Raw genomic sequence first — 18,742 nt, 5'->3', positions numbered from 1 at the left:
CATCACGCATGCTCAGTCGTTTCGTCGAAGGAATGCATTAAATATTAAATATACAAATGTTAATGACACAGCCAGTTAATAACACAGCCGTTCGTTTCGTGCGACGAAACTTTATGCGAAACTTTAACAGGGGACGTCGTTAAAGGCAACGATGGATATCTACTTATATGTGAAGAAAGGGAGTTGTGTTGAAGGTAAGTTCGTCGAATTTTTTATTGTGCAAGTTTCTTCGTGCCTTATAACGATACGTGTGTAACGAGAGATAATGTTGCATTTTTAATATCTATATAGGGAAAGTCCCTCTTTTCTTTCTTAAGAAAGGAAGACAATGGAAAGCTCCAGTCACTCATTGTCAGGCAAAAAAAGTGCGAAAAAAAATGTACAATGTCTCGTATAAATTGTAAAAATATCGTGAATGGTTTATCTCTAAAGCATATTTCTTGATAATAAATGTTAATAAATACGATACTATTAAATGGGATCTAATATATGTATGTATCTATATTTATTATCTCTTCAAAAAATAAATGCAAATTGTTTTTCAACAGTTATAATAATTACTATTAAATTATTATATATACTTTTAACAATTTTTAAATCTTGGATGTGTAGATTGTGTTAAGTACTCATTATTATCGTTTTGGTTTTATTATAATAACTATAATATACGTAAAACATATCTTTGTCTCTGATATCATTGATTTATACTACTTACGCGAACTAGTAGAAAAAAATATCGTAAGTTTTTCGTGGATAGGGATTCTAAATAAATATAAAATCATTAAATATTTCATTTAGAATAATATAATTTATATACCTAAATAACAAATGATTTCTATTCTCTCTAATCCAGTTATTAATTATTATTAATTTCTGGTCATAATTTTACCTGATCGGAAAAATGTGTTATTACTTATCTTCCTTCAATTTCTGAAGAGATGATGTAATGCTTCTCTTATGTTTCAGTTTCGCGATTTGCTAATAAAAACGATATATAACCGGCCGATGTTTTTAATAACTGAAAAAAAATTTATTTGTACATTTTTGGACGTGTGTGAGACTTTGCTTGAACTCTACTTGCAAAGAGATATTTTAATTACGGACTATTAATTATCTTACGCTGCAGAATGTGGTCATCGTTAATGGAAATATTTTTCCCGCAGTGATGTGAAAAGGTTCGTTGGCTCGTAGCATCATTAAAATCAGGTTTTTTCCCTGTTTCGGCCTTAACTTGTACCATTCAAGATCGCATATAACGTTATATATCGCCTTGCACTTAGTACAGCACATAATACGGATATATCTGTGTTATTTCAATATACCGACATATTTTTCGTTACACAAATTAGAAGTAAGATTTAATTGAATTCGGTTTTTTATTTTTATGTATAGAGAAAAAGGAAAAAAATAAAAAATCCTTAGCTTAATAAATACAAGAAAAATTTTTTAAAATATGTCTATAAAATTCTTACATATAATTAAATAATAAAATTATAAAATAATATTAAATAATAAAATTATTATATAGTTAAATTTAAAAAACACTCTTATATAATAAATATTTTGAGTATGTATATAATATATATAATAATGTTTTCTAAATAATTTAATATCTATAAATTTTATATATCAAATTAACAAATAAAATTATAATATGTAATGTGTACAAAAGTTATTTATTGTTAATTTAAAAATATAATTATAATTAAACTTGATATAATGCGTGATCTATTTTATACCGATTATAACATATAATGCTTTTATATTTTGTTTATATATATATAATATATGACTTACTTGTTCTGTTAGAATTTCTCCGGCGACACAATAGAGAAACGTGTGCGCCAATAAAGTAACAATACCGATCATTAAGAAGCATATTCGTGTAGGGGACATGTTACTTATCTTGTCACCAGTAAACACCTAGATAAAACATTTTGTTAATTAATAACAATGTTACGATCACAGAGATAAGATATTCTACCTAACTTTATATTATTAAAAGTTATTAAAAATATGAAAAATTATTAAAGTTATTATAGTTAAAAATACAAAAAAAAGAGAGAGAAAGAGAAAAAAAAGAGAGAGAAAGATGCCTCAAGATTTTCGTGCGCTTTCTACTAACACTTACAGTAACCAACAGAAATCCGAATAGACAAAATACAATACCAAAATAGAATACTAGTCCCAACATCATTAAAGTAAACGTATCTTCGATGTTTGCTGCGAATCTGTAAATATAAAACACATTTTGAAAGATTTTACAAAAATTAAAAAAGATATATAAGTTTAATTATATACGCTCACTCCAAAAAAGTGGTAAAACTTAAAATTTGGAAAAATTGCCAAATTTTAAATAACAATAACTTTGTAAATAATAAAGATAAAAAGGTTTTTAAAAAATGAAAATAAAGCTTGGAATCTCTACTTTAAGAATCTATTTATTTCAATGTTGCGAGATAAATTTATTAAAAATGGCGGATGACAAAACGAGAACATGCAAAATTGAAAAATAATGGTCTGGTTTGCCGCGGCACATGGTGTGAATAAAATGTTGCAACTCAATGGGATGAAAAGCATACGATAGTACAGAGTTTTCCCTTTAAAATACTTTTTTATTCATCTCGATAGGATGATTTTTCGCAGAGTTATTCGCATTTAAAGTAAAAAGCTGCTTTTTTATTCAAATGCGAATAACTCTGCCAAAAATTATTCTATCGAGATGAATAAAAAAGCATTTTAAAGGGAAAACTCTGTACTTTTGTCTGCTTTTTATCCCATTAAATTGCGACATTTGATTCACATCATGTGCCGTGGCAAATCGGACCATTATTTTTCAATTTTGCATGTTCTCGTTTTGTCATCCGCCATTTTTAATAAATTTATCTCGCAACATTGAAATAAATAGATTCTTAAAGTAGAGATTTCAAGCTTTATTTTTACTTTTTGAAAACCCTTCTATGTATATTATTTACAAAGTTATTGTAATTTGAAGTTTGGCGATTTTTTCTAAATTTAAGGTTTACCACTTTTTTGGAGTGAGTGTATATAACATCAAAAAAACTATGGAAAGAGAAAATTATTATTCTCTAAGAAATCTCTAAGAAAATTATTATTTACTCTTATATTTTTCTGTTGAACTGCGTTAGCATGCATAAAAATATTTTTATTTTAAATATTACAACAAAAATTTGTAGACACACCTTATCAGTCGTACATGGGTCTGTATGTTGTCGCGCAAAGCGCGATCGAAATTTTTGCGCGAGGTCAGGTCGACTAGTCGATGTTTGAAGTTCTCCATTTGACCGCTAATGTGAAAAATCGTGAGTGCGAGAAAACCGTCCACTGATGAGTAAGTTATCGCGCCCAGAAACATTGTCGCAGCCTGAACGCCAAGCGTGAGCTCGAACTGTGGGCTCTTATTTGTATCATAGAAATAATACGCCTCGAAGGGCAACAGTCTGTCGTGATCCGTGAGATTCGACAGGTACCGAAAATGTAGACCGAACGTCGGAAGAACGATTAGCACGATGAACGCGAATGTCATCAGACTGTATAAACTGATCACAATCAATCGAGCAACCCGGGCTCGTGCGATCATCACATGCCTCTCTGTGTTTATCCTCAACTCCACCCAATCTTCTGCCATCATTTTCACCATGAGCGAGACAGCTTGGAAATTTAATAAAATCATGTCTATTTCTTCTTTTTAATGTACACGTAAAATAAAATATATTAATAATATAAAACTATATACATATATTAAATGTAGAAGATAAATAAATATAAAAACGTAGATATTTGAGAATCGCCAGACAGAATTTAAAAAAGTACTTTTATAAATAAATATATTAATAATTTAAAATGACAGAAATATATTTTTAATTGTAAATTTTTGATATTCTTTAATTTTAATACTAAATAAAGATTTTATTATTTAAAGATATATCAAATATAATTAAATTTAAAAATTTAATTAAAACTATTGGAAAAATATTATTGTACAGATTATATATAATCTTTATAATATAGTTTTTATTTTTAGTTTCATTTTCTCTAATGTTACAATTAACAAATAAATTACAATAAATAAAGCAATGAGACATTAAAAATCACAAAACAAAATTATAGAAAGAATCAAAAACATGCAATAATTTCAAACATATACCTCTACGTTTCCATCGCATAATGATCAATTTCAGCGAAACCACTACTAAAGGTAAAACAACTTGGAGGTTGTCTATCATAAGAATCATATCGCCCCAAATACGTACGAGAGAACATATGAGAGGGATAACTGATAAGAAAGTTACTATAACAAAAATAATGCTCACGCGAAGATCAGAGAGAAAGCTGTTCTTAGGTGCTTCATCGGTTCCGGGCCATAAACCGATCACTTCTAAACCGATTCGATTAAGTTCAATCGCCCACACAAAATCTAAGAAGAATTTTGACATTTTAAATAGTTAAAATGTTTGTTAAAAAGATATTATTAAAACTTTGAAAATCAAAAAATATAAGAGGCTTTGATGTTACATTCTTTATAGATTCAATTACTTATAAAAATTTATGAAAACACTTTTTAATCTTCTCAGAGCTGAATAAAATTGTAAAAGAATTTGTGAGTTTGTAAATTTAAATACACGTCTAAAGTCATAATAAAAGTCTCCATTAGTCGAGCAATGAAAGATGAAATATAATACAAGAAGATGAAATATGCCACTAGAAATGTAACAAATTAGTTCTCTCTATAATTATTTATATTACATATGTATCAATATTAATCTTTTAAATTAATATAATAAAATAATTATACGAAAGCATCTTTCAAAGATAAATGTATATTGCATAATAAACGCTCGATACCTTTGTAACCTGAATGTCTAGTAATGTCCATGTCGAAGACTAAGGTGTTGAAGAGAAGTTCGGAAAGTTGCGAAAAATAAGCATTGCGCATGCTCGCGATACGAGGGTAACAACCAGGCTGTTTCCTCGACACATTAAATATTACAGATGTACTATCCCCAGTTGTGTATGATGACAACTTCACGTCTCGTAAAAAAAAAAAACTTTACGAACATAAGAGGCATCAATGTGCACTAATAGAAAGGGAGGTATGTTATGCCTCTATACTTAGCAAGCTCGTTGAACTTGTTACGTAAGTTTTTTTTTTCAGTTTCTCTCCCCGTACATATACTTTACTTCGTAACAAGAGATACTGGCATAGTTGAATTTTTAATAGATCCCGACAGAAGGAGTATGAGAACAAAAAATTGCGATGAAAAAAGGTGATGCGAAAAAAAGTTGCAAAGGGGTACGACGCGTTAGCTATACTTCTGTATACAACTTCGAATTATTATCGTAAGACTATGGTATTCTTGGTAGGTATGATATACTGAATAACATTGATACGCGAAGTGACGATATAATATATAAATTTTATAATTATATCTATTATACTGCTATTAATTTTTAATAATTTTCAATTTAAATAAATTCACATTGCAATTAATACAATTGTGTCACATTTTAGAGTCTAATGTATTTTTTAACACAAGACACGATGAATGAAATATTATATGTTTAGCAAATTTTTTTTATAAATTTATTTGTACGAAAAATAAAAACGTAGATATGAGATAAATTTAAGAAAGCAGATTCTCACATAACATATAAAATTTTGCAATAATAAAATTAACAAATAAGGAAATAAGTAAAACAAATATTTTATTTTTATCATAATCAGCAAATAGAATATCGGCTGTAATTTATAATTAGTAGCATTCTAATTAGTAGCATTCTCCCTTCATTATCTCGATATAAATATATACTGAGAATAACATACTAATAATCTTTCTATTTCAATTCTGTTTTGCTAATAAAAACGATATATAGCCAGCCGATGTTTTTAATAGCTGAAAAACAATATACATCTCTACTTAAATGTATCGAGATGAACGAAATATTGAGTGCGCGAAGAGATATTTTAACGTGTGTGAATCATTAATATAATCTTACGCTGCAAAATGTGGTCATCGTCAGCGGAATGATATTTCCAGCAGTGATGCGGAAAGGTTCACTCGCACAAATCATTAATAAAGTTAGGCTTCTTGCTTCTCTCGACTCCAGTTTGTACCAATCGAGATCGCACAAGATACGATATATAGCTTCGCACTTAACATTTATATACATAATGACACGTGGATATCCCAGTCTGTCGGCCGTTTCCACAAACATTAATTAATTTTAACTTGATTATAATATGAGATTCTCGTTTCGTTTTTTTTATTCAAGAGAGACCGAAAAATCAATTAATCTCGAATAAAATTAATGTTTATGGAAACGTGTATATGTATGTATATGAAATATAAATTGTATTTGAAATTTAAGCTATATAAATATATTGTATAAATATATAAATTGTAAAAACATAAATATATATTCGATATAAATATAAAACATCATATTTATATTCTTAATATTGAGAGAGCCGATAAAAATATTTCTTTCTGATAAATATAAAAATTGTATTTGAAATATAAGCTAATAATTCTTTAAATGTTTTCTTGGCAATTAAATTAACAAAAATGTAAGAAACGTGAGATTATAAAGTACAAATCTGTTTGTTGATTTAAAATATACATTACTGAATTAATTAAAATATATCACTGATTAATTAAAAAATAGCACATGACGTATTAAATTTATATTAAAATCCTTTGATACGTTTTGAATGAGATACATATATTACTTACGTGTTCTGCTAAAAGTTCGCCACCACCGCAATAAAGAAAGGTATTAAATAGTAGATTGAAGACACCAAACATCACGTAGCTTAATCGCGAGAGAGAGATACCATTTTCTTTGTCGGTGATTAACTAATGAGAATACAACATATATTTTACTCAAAAATAGATTAATATAAATTTTTCGTGATATAAATAAAAGTATTATAATCACAGACAAGATAAGTATATCATGTAATGTTATGTATTCCAAAAAAAAAGGAAAAAAATGTTGTTTTACTAAACATGTTACATACTTACAATGAGGAACAGAAATCCATATAGACAAAATACAATAGCAAAGTAGAATACTAGACCCAACATCATTAAAGCAAATACGTCCTCGATTTTATTGGCAAATCTATAAGAGTTCAAGCCAACGTGTTTAAAGGAGATTATACATATTTAAAAACAACGATATCTATTTAATTATCAATTCAAGAAGAATTGGTAGAAAACCTACGAAAAATCGTATACAATGACATCGGTGTCTATATAAGTATTTATAACATCGAAATCAAGCATCTACAAAGGATTTAATATTTAAGGGTGAAAATTATATAAAAATTATATCTATAATTATAAATATATAATATATAATATAAAATATATAATATAAAATATATAATATATAGTATATAATATAAAATATATAATATATAATATAATTATATTTATAAATATATAATATAAATATATAATATAAATTTTTGTGCGAGAGATTCGACTTTTTAGTTGAAAATCTTTTCATTATTGTGAAACGTCATACTATTGTAATTAAAACCTGCGGAAACCTGATGAGCCGCAGATGAGCGATCACGTTGTCTCGTAGAGCGCGATCGAAATTTTTGCTCGAGGCTAAGCCGGCTAATCGACCTCTGAAGTTCTCCAGCTGACTGCAGATGTGGAGGATCGTGAGCCCGAGGAAAGCGTCGACCGATGTGTAAATTACAGCAGCCAGGAAGATCGTCGCACCTTGAAGGAGATACGTCAACTCGAATTGCGGACTCTTATCCGTGTCGTAGAAATAATACGTCTGCAGCGGCAACGGCCTGTCACGATCCGTCAGATTAGTCAGGCGTCTGAACGGCAGATCGAAGGAAGGAAGAACGATGATCCCGATAAACGCGAATAGCATCAGAACGGATCCACAGATCATGATGAACCGCGAGATTCGCGCGCGTTTCAGCATCACGTTTCTCTCCGCGTCTATTTTCGGCGTCATCCAGTCCTCCGCCATCATCTTCACAATGGTTAAGTGAGCTTGGAAATATCATTGGTATATAAAATTAGGTCGCACAGTTTGAATACACTATTATGAAGATAGATTTTTTTCAATTTTTTCTTCCATATGTATTTTCTGATTTTTAATACACGGAAAGAATTTTTTCTTAGAATTTATTTCTCGGAAAATCAAGATAATTATAGGACAATATTGGAAGAATTTTATAAATAAGTTTTTCTGATTAATATTTACCACAATAAAAAATATTAATATGTACATAGTAAAATTAATCGAACATATTTTATATCTTATATATTGTGGTAGATATTAATATTTTTATTAGAAAATTAATTAATAAAGATATTAGTATTTTTCGTAGAAAATTAATTAATAAAGATATTAATATTTTATTAGAAAATTAATTAATAAAGATATTAATATTTTTATTAAAATTATAAAAAGAAAGAGTTTTTATTAGAAAATTATCTGCGTGTACAATATAGATATGCAAATCGAAAGGTAAAAAATCTGTTGAAGAAATTCTAAAGCACATACGTGTCCGTTTCCATCTCATGATAACAAGTTTGAACGAGACCAGCATCAGAGGTAACGTAATCTGCAAGTTATCTATCACGAGTATCATATCGTTCCGAACTCGTATAAGGCCGCATACTAGAGGAATACCGGAGGCGATCGCTATAATAATGAAAGTAATACTTAGCCGAAGATCGGACGCACAATTGTCAGCTGCTTTGTTTGTTTTCGGCCATAAACCGACCAGTTCCAGACCGAATCGATTTAATTCCACCGCCCATACAAAATCTAACAGAATTTCAACATTGCAAAAATAATATATAGAGACACCAAAAATCTAAAGAAAAATTTAAGGATTTAAAAATCCCAAAATTTCTAACTTATCCAATATTTTTCCATTAATTCTATTTACTTGATACAATTTAATAAAAAGTGATGATTCGAGAACTAGATCAATTTAAGTTACAAGAGAAAGTCTCACACATTTAGTGCGTAAAAATTAAAAAAATGATAGCAAAATATAACACATGTAAAATCTGATTCAATTATGTAATAATTAATGTTTTAATAATTAATAATGTAACAATGTCATGATATCAAGAATTCTCACAAATCTCAAGATAAGGAATAATACGTGATAAAAAATGTGATACCTCTGTAGCCGGAATAATGGTCGGAAGTGTCCATGACGAAGACTAATGAACGCAATTCCGTATTTTAATTTTATTGTTTTCTCGTCAATCTATGGCGAGAAATAAAAAATGTTTGTCACGCATGCTCGCGACAACCTGCTGCTTCTCAACGAGGGGCGCATTAAATATTAAATCCGCTCTCTCCTTCTCAGATAATTACACTGTCATCGGTTTCGTAATAAAAAACTTTACAGACACAGAAAGGTATAGAAGAAAAGTCGTGAATGCCTAATAAAGAAGGAAAATATGAGAAATATCATATTATTCGCTGAACTTTTTAAAAATTCTTCTTCATATACTATGCTATGCACGTGTACGAAACAAGAAACATTGGCATGTAATTGCATTTTTAATGGATTTTTTTTATATAGTGAACACGCGAAAATACAGAAAAATTGCTGTTAAAGAAGAAAAAGGGATATCATTGTGAGTTGTTACGCGTATTATCTTAAATATTCGTTGCAAAGAAATATTCCTTGATATGACACATTCATAAGAGTATCGAATCAAATTGATGAGTAGTATTTTATAATTGTGTTTTACTGTCAATGAGGTACACATACATATTTATATTCATATTGGAATTTCTTTGCGTAAGTCTTCTCATTTAAAGCTCCACCTTTTTTTCTTGTTTGAAAAAATCTGAAAAGTTGCAATTTTATAGTAACAATTTAAAAAATGTTTGGACATAATATAAAGCATGATCAAGTATAAAAGAATATGACCTGACTGGCATCATAAATGTTGCACTTTTGCTATAAAAATTGGGGCTGATCTAATTGCAGAATCCATTCAGTAAGAATACAATACAAAATTTTTTGTAAAATTAATGCAAAAATTTATAATTCTTTTCCTAAATAAAGTCACACACGAAAAATCGCATAAAGAAAATATTTAAATAATATAAATTCACTTTCTTCGGATTGAGAAGAAAGTAACACAATTTTCTTCGTCGAAGAATTTTTGTCGTGGACATTATATTTTATGTTACACGATAATATATTTTAAAATAAATGTCATACATATTTCAAGTGTAAACAATATAAAATTACTTCTGCAATATAATATTAATTTAATTCTCATTTTCTTTAACAATTGAATAATATATTATTATTTGACTTCTATTTCCGCATTGCTAGTAGAAAAGATATATAGCCAGCCGATGTTTTTAATAGCTGAAAATAATATATATCTTTATTCAAGAACAAATATTTTACGGAAAAGTAATCTTTAGTAAAAATTCAAGATAATATAAACTATATATGTGTTTTATTTACATTTATTACACAATATTTTTTTCTATTTACATAAAGATAAGATACACTCTCTATTAGTAAAAGTTTAATATTTAAATAAAGATAAAAATTATAACATATAATAAAATAAATGATTAAATAATAAAGCATTTGCTAAAAAAATTTAACAGAAGAAAATACAAATATTATATCTTTATTCTCTCTTTTCCCGATTGTAAAGATAAATATAATTATTAATATAAATATAATTAATATAAAAATATAAATAATTATTAATTTAATTTGATTAAATCTAAAAAAAGACATACTTGAAGTATAAGTAAAACTATTAATATAATCTTACGCTGCAAAAAGTAGTCATCGTTAGCGGAAAAATTTTTCCCGCAGTGATGCGAAAAGGTTCCTTGGCTAATAATGTTAATAAAATAAGATTCCTTGCTTGTCGCGGCTCTAATGTATACCACTCAAGATTGCAAATAGTATGATATACTGCGTTGCACTTAATAAAAATACACATACATATATATATAAATATATACATTTTATTAATATGTTTTATTATATGCTAAGAAATTTTATTATACATATAATAAGAATTAATAGTTACTTAATGAGATTATAAAATTGAAGAATAGCAAACACTATTCTATATATACACAAAAAGTATTTATTATGTAGAAATATGATTATTTAAATTATAGACTTATTATAATACAATGTATTAATTATGCTGTATAATGGAATATATAACTTACTTGTTCAGATATTAAATCTCCGCCAAAACAGTAGATAAATGTTTGCAAAACCAGACAAATGACAGCAATTATCGTATATCCTAATTGTGAGAAGTTTGCAGTGTTTATTTCTTCGTCAGTAATCGCCTAAATAATATATTTTATTAATTCAAAAAACAGATCAACTTAAGTTAAATAGACAATCATGTCGCATGTACATAAAACATTGTATTATTTTAGGACTTACAGTAAGCAATATAAATCCATATAGACAAAATAAGAGACAAAACTGGAGTACCAGTACAAATAATATTATTGTAAATGTGGTTTCAGTATTATTGGCGAATCTATATAAATGTATTTACATAAACAGAGATTATATTAAAATTTTCAAATTATATATAATACATAGTAATAAATTATAAAACTATTTTTTCCTTTACTATTGAAGTATTTATCAAATTTATATTTCGACAATTTCTAATAATAATACAGACATAAATAATTCATAAATTTTGAAATTTATTAAAAATAGAATTTTGATGAACAAAAAGTTTAAAAATTGCAATTTGAATAAAAGAAGTTTCGATCCAAAAATTGAATAAAAAAAAGAAAACTCAAATAAAATTTGACACATAATTATATACATATATATTAAAAATAAATCAATATATAAATTGATAACAAATTCATAATATCAAAGAGATGTTTAATCGATAAATTTACTATTTAAATATTAAAAAATTTTACAGAAATTTTTATTGTATTGTTACAAAACCCACCTGATAAGACGTAAATGAGTCACTACGCTGTTACTCAGAGCTCTGTTGAAATCTTTGCACGAATTCAAATTGACTATTCGATGCTTGAAGTTCTCCAATTGGCCACAAATATGAAGAATCACGAAGCCCAAAAATGCATTTACTGACGTGTAAATTATAGTTGATACAATAATTGTTACGGCTTGAATGAAAAACGTCAACTGAAATTGCGGGCTCCGGTCTGTGTCGTAAAAATAATAAGTTTGCAGCGGTAACGGTTTGTTCCGATCCGTGAGATTCGTTATATGTCTAATCGGTATATTGAAATAAGGAAGAATGTTGAGCAAAAAGAATGCCGATATTGTTAGAACGAATCCATAAATTATAATTAATCGAGCGGTCCGAGCCCGCTTTATCATTACGTCTCTTTCTGCACTTGGCTTCAGCGCTAACCAATCCTCTGCTATCGTGTTTATGATGGATGAGAGAACTTGGAAATATAAAAAAAACGCGATATCGATAATGTCAAAAAATATCGAATCACAATTGCAGCTATTTGTTAACATATCGAAAAGAAATTTATTATACACAACACGTGTCTTCATTTTTATTTATAAACAATAAAATATATACACAATACATTATACGTTCATAAATTATATACAATTTTCCGAGATGTGATTTACAAATAAAAAGCGTTATAAAAAAACTTTATAAAAAAATTAATTAACTCAATGTAAACGTTTTATTTCGAAATAGTTTTAAATATACCTCTCTGTTTCCATCGTAAAATAATAAGTTTCAACAAAACCACTGTTAGAGGCAATGTAATTCGTAAATTGTCAACCACCAGCACCAAGTCGCCCCAAACTCGCTTCAGCGCATGTATCATAGGAATACCAGAAACAAATGCTATCATAATGAAAACGAAACCCGCACGAATGTCAGGCCCGAGTCTTCTTTTAGCAATTCCATCAGTTTTAGGCCATAAACCGATTAAATTTAAACTCACACGATTCAATTTAATTGCCCATAGGAAATCTAGATAGATTTTTTTATGAAATAAGGAACACAAAAAATTACACATGCATATGTATTGTAAAATTTTGATAAAAAGTAAATTAAATGCTGTGACAAGTAAAAGCAACTTAAAAGATCTTAGAGAATATACTATAAGTAAGTAGAAATAAATATAATCAGATCACACAGTACCTCTGTAACTTAGAGATTCTGACATGTCCATATTCGAAGACTGACATGGATGTGTTCAACAATATAAGTGTTAGCTATTGTATTCGTCCCATCCTCTAATGAGGTAGCTATCACGCATGTTCATGAAAGTGCAATAACCTTGCAACCCCTTCGAAACATGTATTAATTATTAAAGATGCTACTACAGTTGTTAACAAGTTGCCTGTTTCGTAACGAAACTTTACGGGCATAAGAGGAGTTATAAACGTCTGTTTTTGAGAAGACAGAAAGTATATTATGTCGCTATATATCGTCGCCTTTGTATTGAAAGTTTTTTTTACTTTGTAACGTTTCAGGTGCGTTTCATTTGAAGATACAGTGGCGTGTAATTATACGTTATGCAGTGAAAAAAAATGTTCTGTACATCAAAAAACTATAGCAAAAAAAAAAGAGAGAAAAAGTACAATAGGTAGAAGAATAAAAGGTATAGGTAATCGCTTTATAATATTTTTCGAATGCTTGTAGCAAGAACACACTTATTGATGTTACATTAAGTCTGGTGGATAGAGAAAATTTATATCTTATCAAGAGTTTGTTCTTTTTCTGTGAGAAAAATATGATAATCAAATTTATAATTTTGATCGAGCTATTTTATTATTATGACAATGATAAATGTAATCTTCAAACAAGAATAATTTATATAGAAACAGAAAATTTTTAATGAGATAAATAATGTGAAAGTTTATTTGCTTGTATAATTATTTGATTTTATTAATAATTGAAACAAAAAGAAACGTATTTCTTTCTTATATACTTCTTTATTTTTGAATTACTACAATACAAATATGTACTATTAGTTAATTTTGTTTAATTCTGTATTGTCAATAAAAACGATACATAACCAACCGATGTTTTTATTAGCTGAAAATAAATATATATTTTTCATTAAAATATTTGTGTGAACTTATATAATATACTTTTTTAAGAAATTATATTGATTATTCGGCTTCATATTCTGTGCAATTATATTTTTTTCAAAGATTTAATATAAAATTGAAAGTTATAATATTAATTTTTAAAACAAATTGATTTTAGTATATATTTAATATAATATATATATTTTAATTTAATAACATCTGTCAAAAAGTCGCAACAAAAATATTTTATTGCATCTTCTCTTTCATATTTAAATGATAAATTAAAAATTAATAATTATATTACATAATAAATAAAGAAGAAAGAGAAAGGGGAAAGGGAAGAAAGAATATAGTTCTAATCTATATTATTGATAATATTATTCAAGTATTAATAAACTTACGCTGCAAAAAGTGGTCATTGTCAGTGGAACAATTTTGCCTGCAGTGATACGAAAAGGTTTTTGAATTCGTATCATTAATATAACAAGATTTCTCATTTGTTTTGGCTCCCATTTGTACCAATCAAGATTGTATACAGCACGGTAATTTGCTTCACACTTGGCAAAAAATATTATGTATATGTATATAAAATAATAACATTTATAATTTTTATCGTTATATAAAAAGAAAATCAAAAATATAAAAATTGATTTATTTAATTGATGTACTATGATAATAAATATAATTATATATATATATATATATATATATATATATATATATATAATTAGATGAAATGTCTGAGAGATAAGATGGAAAAAGGACACTAACAAAAAAGAGAGAAAATATATTTTTGTTTGATGTATTCAATTATAGATTGTTTTATTCTCCACAAAATAAACACATGTATAAATGTGAACCTGATAAAATTAAAACATCGAACAATGATTTAATCATCGCAATCTGAATAATTTTAAGCATAAAATATCTATTTAATGTACTCTTAATGTGATTTAAAAAAAATGGAATAAGTTAATATTAAAATCGAAAATGAATAATAAAATATTAATAATAAAATAATAAAATTAATAATAAAATATTGAATGAAAAATATTGACTACAAATAACAGATAGACATATCATATATATACATAAAGTTGTAAACTTACTTGTTCTGTTAGTAGCTCTCCTGCATAACAATAAAAAAACATTTGCGAAAAAAGAATAATTATAGCAGCTATCGAGTAATATAATCGTGAAAAACTTGCAGCATTTATCTTCTCGTTACTAATAACCTGAATAACATCTCACTAATTAATAAAAATGAATAAAAAAAATAAATGACATACGAAAATGAACGCATTGCATGCTGCACAAAATAAATATATTTTAAAAAATTAAGAAACTTGAAACATATTACATTTTTAATATAATTTACTATAATTTACTTACAACAACAAACATAAATCCGGCTAGACAAAATACAATGGCGAAATATATTAGCGATCCTAGCAGAATTGATGTGAATATATCTTCGATTTGATCGACATACCTCCACACATAGAAAACATTTAGAAATCCATTATATTAATATGAATAAAAAAATACACTTAGTACATAATATACGAAAATACACACTTAAGATTATATATACATGTATAACATTATACAATCAGATTACATGAGAAGAAAATGAAATTTATGATTAAAATATTGCATTCAAATCTATCAATTTATCTAAAAGTTGAATTTGTGAAATTCTGTAATGTCACAAAAACACGGTAATGTTAAAACCCACACCTGATAAGTCGTAAATGAGTCATGACGTTGTCACCCAAAGCTTTGTTAAATTCTTTGCCTGCGACCAAATTGTCTAATTGGCATCTAAAGTTTTCTAATTGACCGCAGATATGACAGATTACGAATCCGAAAAAAGAATCTACCGATACGTAAATTACCACCATTTGAAATAGCGCTAGGATTTGAGTAAAGTATGTAAACTCGAATAGAGGACTCTTATCTGTGTCGTAGAAATAATATGCCTGCAGAAGAAATGGTTTGTTTCCATCCGTGAGATTTGTTAGATGTCTGAATGACAGGCCGAAGAAAGAGAAACTGATCATCGCAATAAACGTGACTGTCATCAAAACATATGCAGAAATTACGATCATTCGAACGATCCGCATACGTTTCACTATTGTATCTCTTTCTGTGTCTACATTCAACGTCATCCAATCTTCTTTAATCATGTTTAGGATCGATAAAAGAACTTGGAAATGTAAAAAAAAAACGATATCAATAGTTAAAACTATCTAATTTAACGTTATGTAAAATAAAATATTTTATTTCTATAAAATAGAAAAAAATAAATATTAAAATTCTTAAATAAATTGAAAGATTAAAAAAGGCAAGGTTTCACGCAGTTTGTGGAGCATAATCAATTTATTATAAATAAAGTTAAATTAAAAAATATACACAAACTACAGAAATGTACATAAACGCTCTCTTTTTTAGCCATCTTCAGTATAATAAAATTCTACATATAGAAATAAAAATATAAATAACCGACATAAATTCGCAGTCAATAAATAGAATAATAAATTCAAATTTAAAAAAAGAAAAAAAACGATAAAAAGATCGTTTAATCTGAAATCGAATTCTCACATCAAAGCGATTGAAATATAAGAAATTCGAGAAATTCTATATTGCGATAATAAATTAAAAGTATATAAATTAATTTTTTAAATATTATATAATGACTCTTGATAATAATAATACCCATAATTAATAATAGTAAAAATTAAGTGCTGTAATAAAATTTAGAATATATCGCTACGTACTTTTTGTCAAATTGATACACAAAAGTACCTGATTGTTTCCACCGCATGACAACAAGTTTTAATAAATTGATCGCCGTAGGTAATGTAATTCGCAAATTCTCTATCATTAACGTCATGTCGCCCCAAACTCGCATAAGCGCATGTATCATAGGAATACCAGAAACAAACGTTATCATAATGAAAGCGAAACCCGCACGAAAATCAGGACCGAGTCTTCTTTTAACGATCCCATCAGTTTTAGGCCATAAACCGACCAACTCTAAACTCAGACGGTTTAATTGAGTAGCCCATACAAAATCTTGAAGCAAAATATTTGTTAAAGAAGTTTGAGTGCTAGTTACAAATTTATAAAAAAATCGTAAAAGTGATGAAAGTGCAATGTATGTACAGGGTGTCCGGTAACTAACGGACCAATGATTAAGGGCGGATTCTCTGGCCAATTTGGAGACGATTTTTTCTTGGCAAAAATGTTGAGAAGTCAATAATTTTCGAGTTATAAGCGATTGAAAAACATGGGTTTTTTGAAAACTAAACGTTTTGGAGTTAAAAGTCTAACATAATTACATTCTTCGGTTAATTTCAGGTAGAGTTTACTATAATATAATTTTAATTCGAGGCTTAGTTATAAAGATACATAATGACAAATATTGGAAAGTTGTAAAAAATTATGACCTTTTTCGACATTTTCGCTGAGGAAAAATCGTTCCCAAATTGACCAAAGAATCCATTTGTAATCGTTGGTCCGTTAGTTACTGGACACCCTGTATATGTATATATAATATATAAATTGATAACACAATAATAATTTTAAGATAATAAAAATTTAACGTGTAAAATGTATAACATATATTTAATACCTCTGTAACGTGAAGATTCCGACGTGTCCATATCGAAGACTAACATAGATGTGTCAAAGAGGTGTTGATTCGTCGTCTTCTTCCTATCTTATAACCATCATGCATGCTCGCGAAACGAGTGCAATAACCCCGCTTCCCCATCCAAGGATTCATTAAATATTCAAGATGCAACTTTCAATCGCTTACAGTTATCTGTTTCCTAATAAAACTTCCTGGATATAAGAAGAATTATATATATCTGTTTTTCAGAAGAAAAGTATGTTGTGTTGCTATATATCATCGAATTTGTATTAAAAGTTTTTTTTTACTTTATAACGTTTTCACATATAGATGCGTTTAATTTGAAGATATATAGCGGCATGTAATTTTATGTCATGTAATGGAAAAAAAATTCTGTGCATCGAAAAACTAGATATTATAGAGGAAAAATAAAAGTACAATATGTAAAAGTATAGAGAGTAAAAGGTGTAGAATTGAAGGTAAAATCGCTTTACAAAATATTTTTCGAATGTTTGTTGCAAGAACACATTAGTTGATGTAACATTAAGTCTAGTGGACGTAAACAATTTTTATTGAGAGTTTATTCTTTCTCTAAGGGAAATGCGATATTTAAATTTATAGTTTTAATCAAGCTGCTGTTAAAAATAATTATGGAAATTATGGAAAATAATATTTTGCAAACAAACAAAAAATAACAAATAATTTAAATAATGTGAATTTTTTTTAAATAATTAATATAATAATTATTTAATTTTATTATTCATTTTAAAGAAGAAATATAATTTTTTCTTAAATTATTATGATACAAATATTCAATACTGGTTCAATTTTTTTAATCTTATTGTATTGCTAATAGAAATTCCGTTGCGTACATGTGTCATTGGTGTAATTATTTTTTTATTAGTATTTGAAAGGGTAATATATTTATTTTTTTCATATATTCTTATCTATTCGAATTAACGTAATATTGATACGTAATATCACAACTTAATTTTTTTATTCCTGTATAG

At 27.3% G+C, this 18,742-nt stretch overlaps 4 protein-coding genes across 4 annotated transcripts; all 4 read right to left on the bottom strand.

Moving 5' to 3' along the window:
- Positions 1–848: 848 nt before the first annotated feature.
- Positions 849–4,903, bottom strand: LOC114938633 (odorant receptor 10-like). The gene is made up of 7 exons (XM_029312636.2): positions 4,867–4,903; positions 4,169–4,438; positions 3,204–3,672; positions 2,132–2,231; positions 1,798–1,923; positions 1,120–1,275; positions 849–1,018 (listed from the first exon to the last, which is right to left on the bottom strand). The coding sequence occupies exons 1-7, from the start codon at positions 4,895–4,897 to the stop codon at positions 956–958; spliced, it is 1,215 nt and encodes a 404-aa protein (XP_029168469.2). The 5' UTR covers positions 4,898–4,903; the 3' UTR covers positions 849–955.
- A 958-nt stretch (positions 4,904–5,861) lies between these two features.
- Positions 5,862–9,237, bottom strand: LOC114938624 (odorant receptor 13a-like). The gene is made up of 7 exons (XM_029312627.2): positions 9,198–9,237; positions 8,566–8,832; positions 7,580–8,048; positions 7,047–7,146; positions 6,756–6,878; positions 6,019–6,174; positions 5,862–5,915 (listed from the first exon to the last, which is right to left on the bottom strand). Exons 1-7 carry the CDS (start codon positions 9,229–9,231, stop codon positions 5,862–5,864), a joined length of 1,203 nt encoding a protein of 400 aa, XP_029168460.1. The 5' UTR covers positions 9,232–9,237.
- A 1,583-nt stretch (positions 9,238–10,820) lies between these two features.
- LOC114938787 (odorant receptor 13a-like) lies at positions 10,821–13,242 on the bottom strand. The gene is made up of 6 exons (XM_029312860.2): positions 13,200–13,242; positions 12,759–13,028; positions 12,009–12,477; positions 11,470–11,573; positions 11,248–11,357; positions 10,821–10,991 (listed from the first exon to the last, which is right to left on the bottom strand). Exons 1-6 carry the CDS (start codon positions 13,228–13,230, stop codon positions 10,821–10,823), a joined length of 1,155 nt encoding a protein of 384 aa, XP_029168693.2. The 5' UTR covers positions 13,231–13,242.
- An 803-nt stretch (positions 13,243–14,045) lies between these two features.
- On the bottom strand, positions 14,046–17,790 carry LOC114938786 (odorant receptor 10-like). The gene is made up of 7 exons (XM_029312859.1): positions 17,733–17,790; positions 16,904–17,173; positions 15,836–16,304; positions 15,488–15,587; positions 15,205–15,330; positions 14,497–14,652; positions 14,046–14,099 (listed from the first exon to the last, which is right to left on the bottom strand). The coding sequence occupies exons 1-7, from the start codon at positions 17,776–17,778 to the stop codon at positions 14,046–14,048; spliced, it is 1,221 nt and encodes a 406-aa protein (XP_029168692.1). The 5' UTR covers positions 17,779–17,790.
- Positions 17,791–18,742: the final 952 nt, after the last annotated feature.

This window comes from Nylanderia fulva, unplaced genomic scaffold (assembly GCF_048542155.1).
Source record: "Nylanderia fulva isolate GAGA-0341 unplaced genomic scaffold, ASM4854215v1 Scaffold48, whole genome shotgun sequence".
NCBI lineage: Eukaryota > Metazoa > Arthropoda > Insecta > Hymenoptera > Formicidae > Nylanderia > Nylanderia fulva.
The sequence above is the reverse complement of the archived record's forward strand: the minus strand, read 5'-3'. Positions and strand labels throughout refer to the sequence as shown.

What these genes read in the sequence shown, in the direction of transcription:
- LOC114938633 (XM_029312636.2), bottom strand. Translation starts at nt 4,897, where the DNA reads ATGGACATTACTAGACATTCAGGTTACAAAG. An exon ending in TCGGATTTCTGTTGGTTACT is followed by an intron (nt 1,924 to 2,131) that starts GTAAGTGTTAGT and finishes TGTTTTATCTAG; the next exon opens with GTGTTTACTGGTGACAAGAT. An exon ending in GAGAAATTCTAACAGAACAA is followed by an intron (nt 1,276 to 1,797) that starts GTAAGTCATATA and finishes TGCTGTACTAAG; the next exon opens with TGCAAGGCGATATATAACGT.
- LOC114938624 (XM_029312627.2), bottom strand. Translation starts at nt 9,231, where the DNA reads ATGGACACTTCCGACCATTATTCCGGCTACAGAG. An exon ending in CATGAGATGGAAACGGACAC is followed by an intron (nt 8,049 to 8,565) that starts GTATGTGCTTTA and finishes GATATTTCCAAG; the next exon opens with CTCACTTAACCATTGTGAAG. An exon ending in GCGAACTTTTAGCAGAACAC is followed by an intron (nt 6,175 to 6,755) that starts GTAAGTAATATA and finishes ATAAATGTTAAG; the next exon opens with TGCGAAGCTATATATCGTAT.
- LOC114938787 (XM_029312860.2), bottom strand. Translation starts at nt 13,230, where the DNA reads ATGGACATGTCAGAATCTCTAAGTTACAGAG. An exon ending in TTTACGATGGAAACAGAGAG is followed by an intron (nt 12,478 to 12,758) that starts GTATATTTAAAA and finishes TATATTTCCAAG; the next exon opens with TTCTCTCATCCATCATAAAC. An exon ending in ATTTATATTGCTTACTGTAA is followed by an intron (nt 11,358 to 11,469) that starts GTCCTAAAATAA and finishes TTACTGACGAAG; the next exon opens with AAATAAACACTGCAAACTTC.
- LOC114938786 (XM_029312859.1), bottom strand. Translation starts at nt 17,778, where the DNA reads ATGTTAGTCTTCGATATGGACACGTCGGAATCTTCACGTTACAGAG. An exon ending in CATGCGGTGGAAACAATCAG is followed by an intron (nt 16,305 to 16,903) that starts GTACTTTTGTGT and finishes TACATTTCCAAG; the next exon opens with TTCTTTTATCGATCCTAAAC. An exon ending in CCGGATTTATGTTTGTTGTT is followed by an intron (nt 15,331 to 15,487) that starts GTAAGTAAATTA and finishes GATGTTATTCAG; the next exon opens with GTTATTAGTAACGAGAAGAT.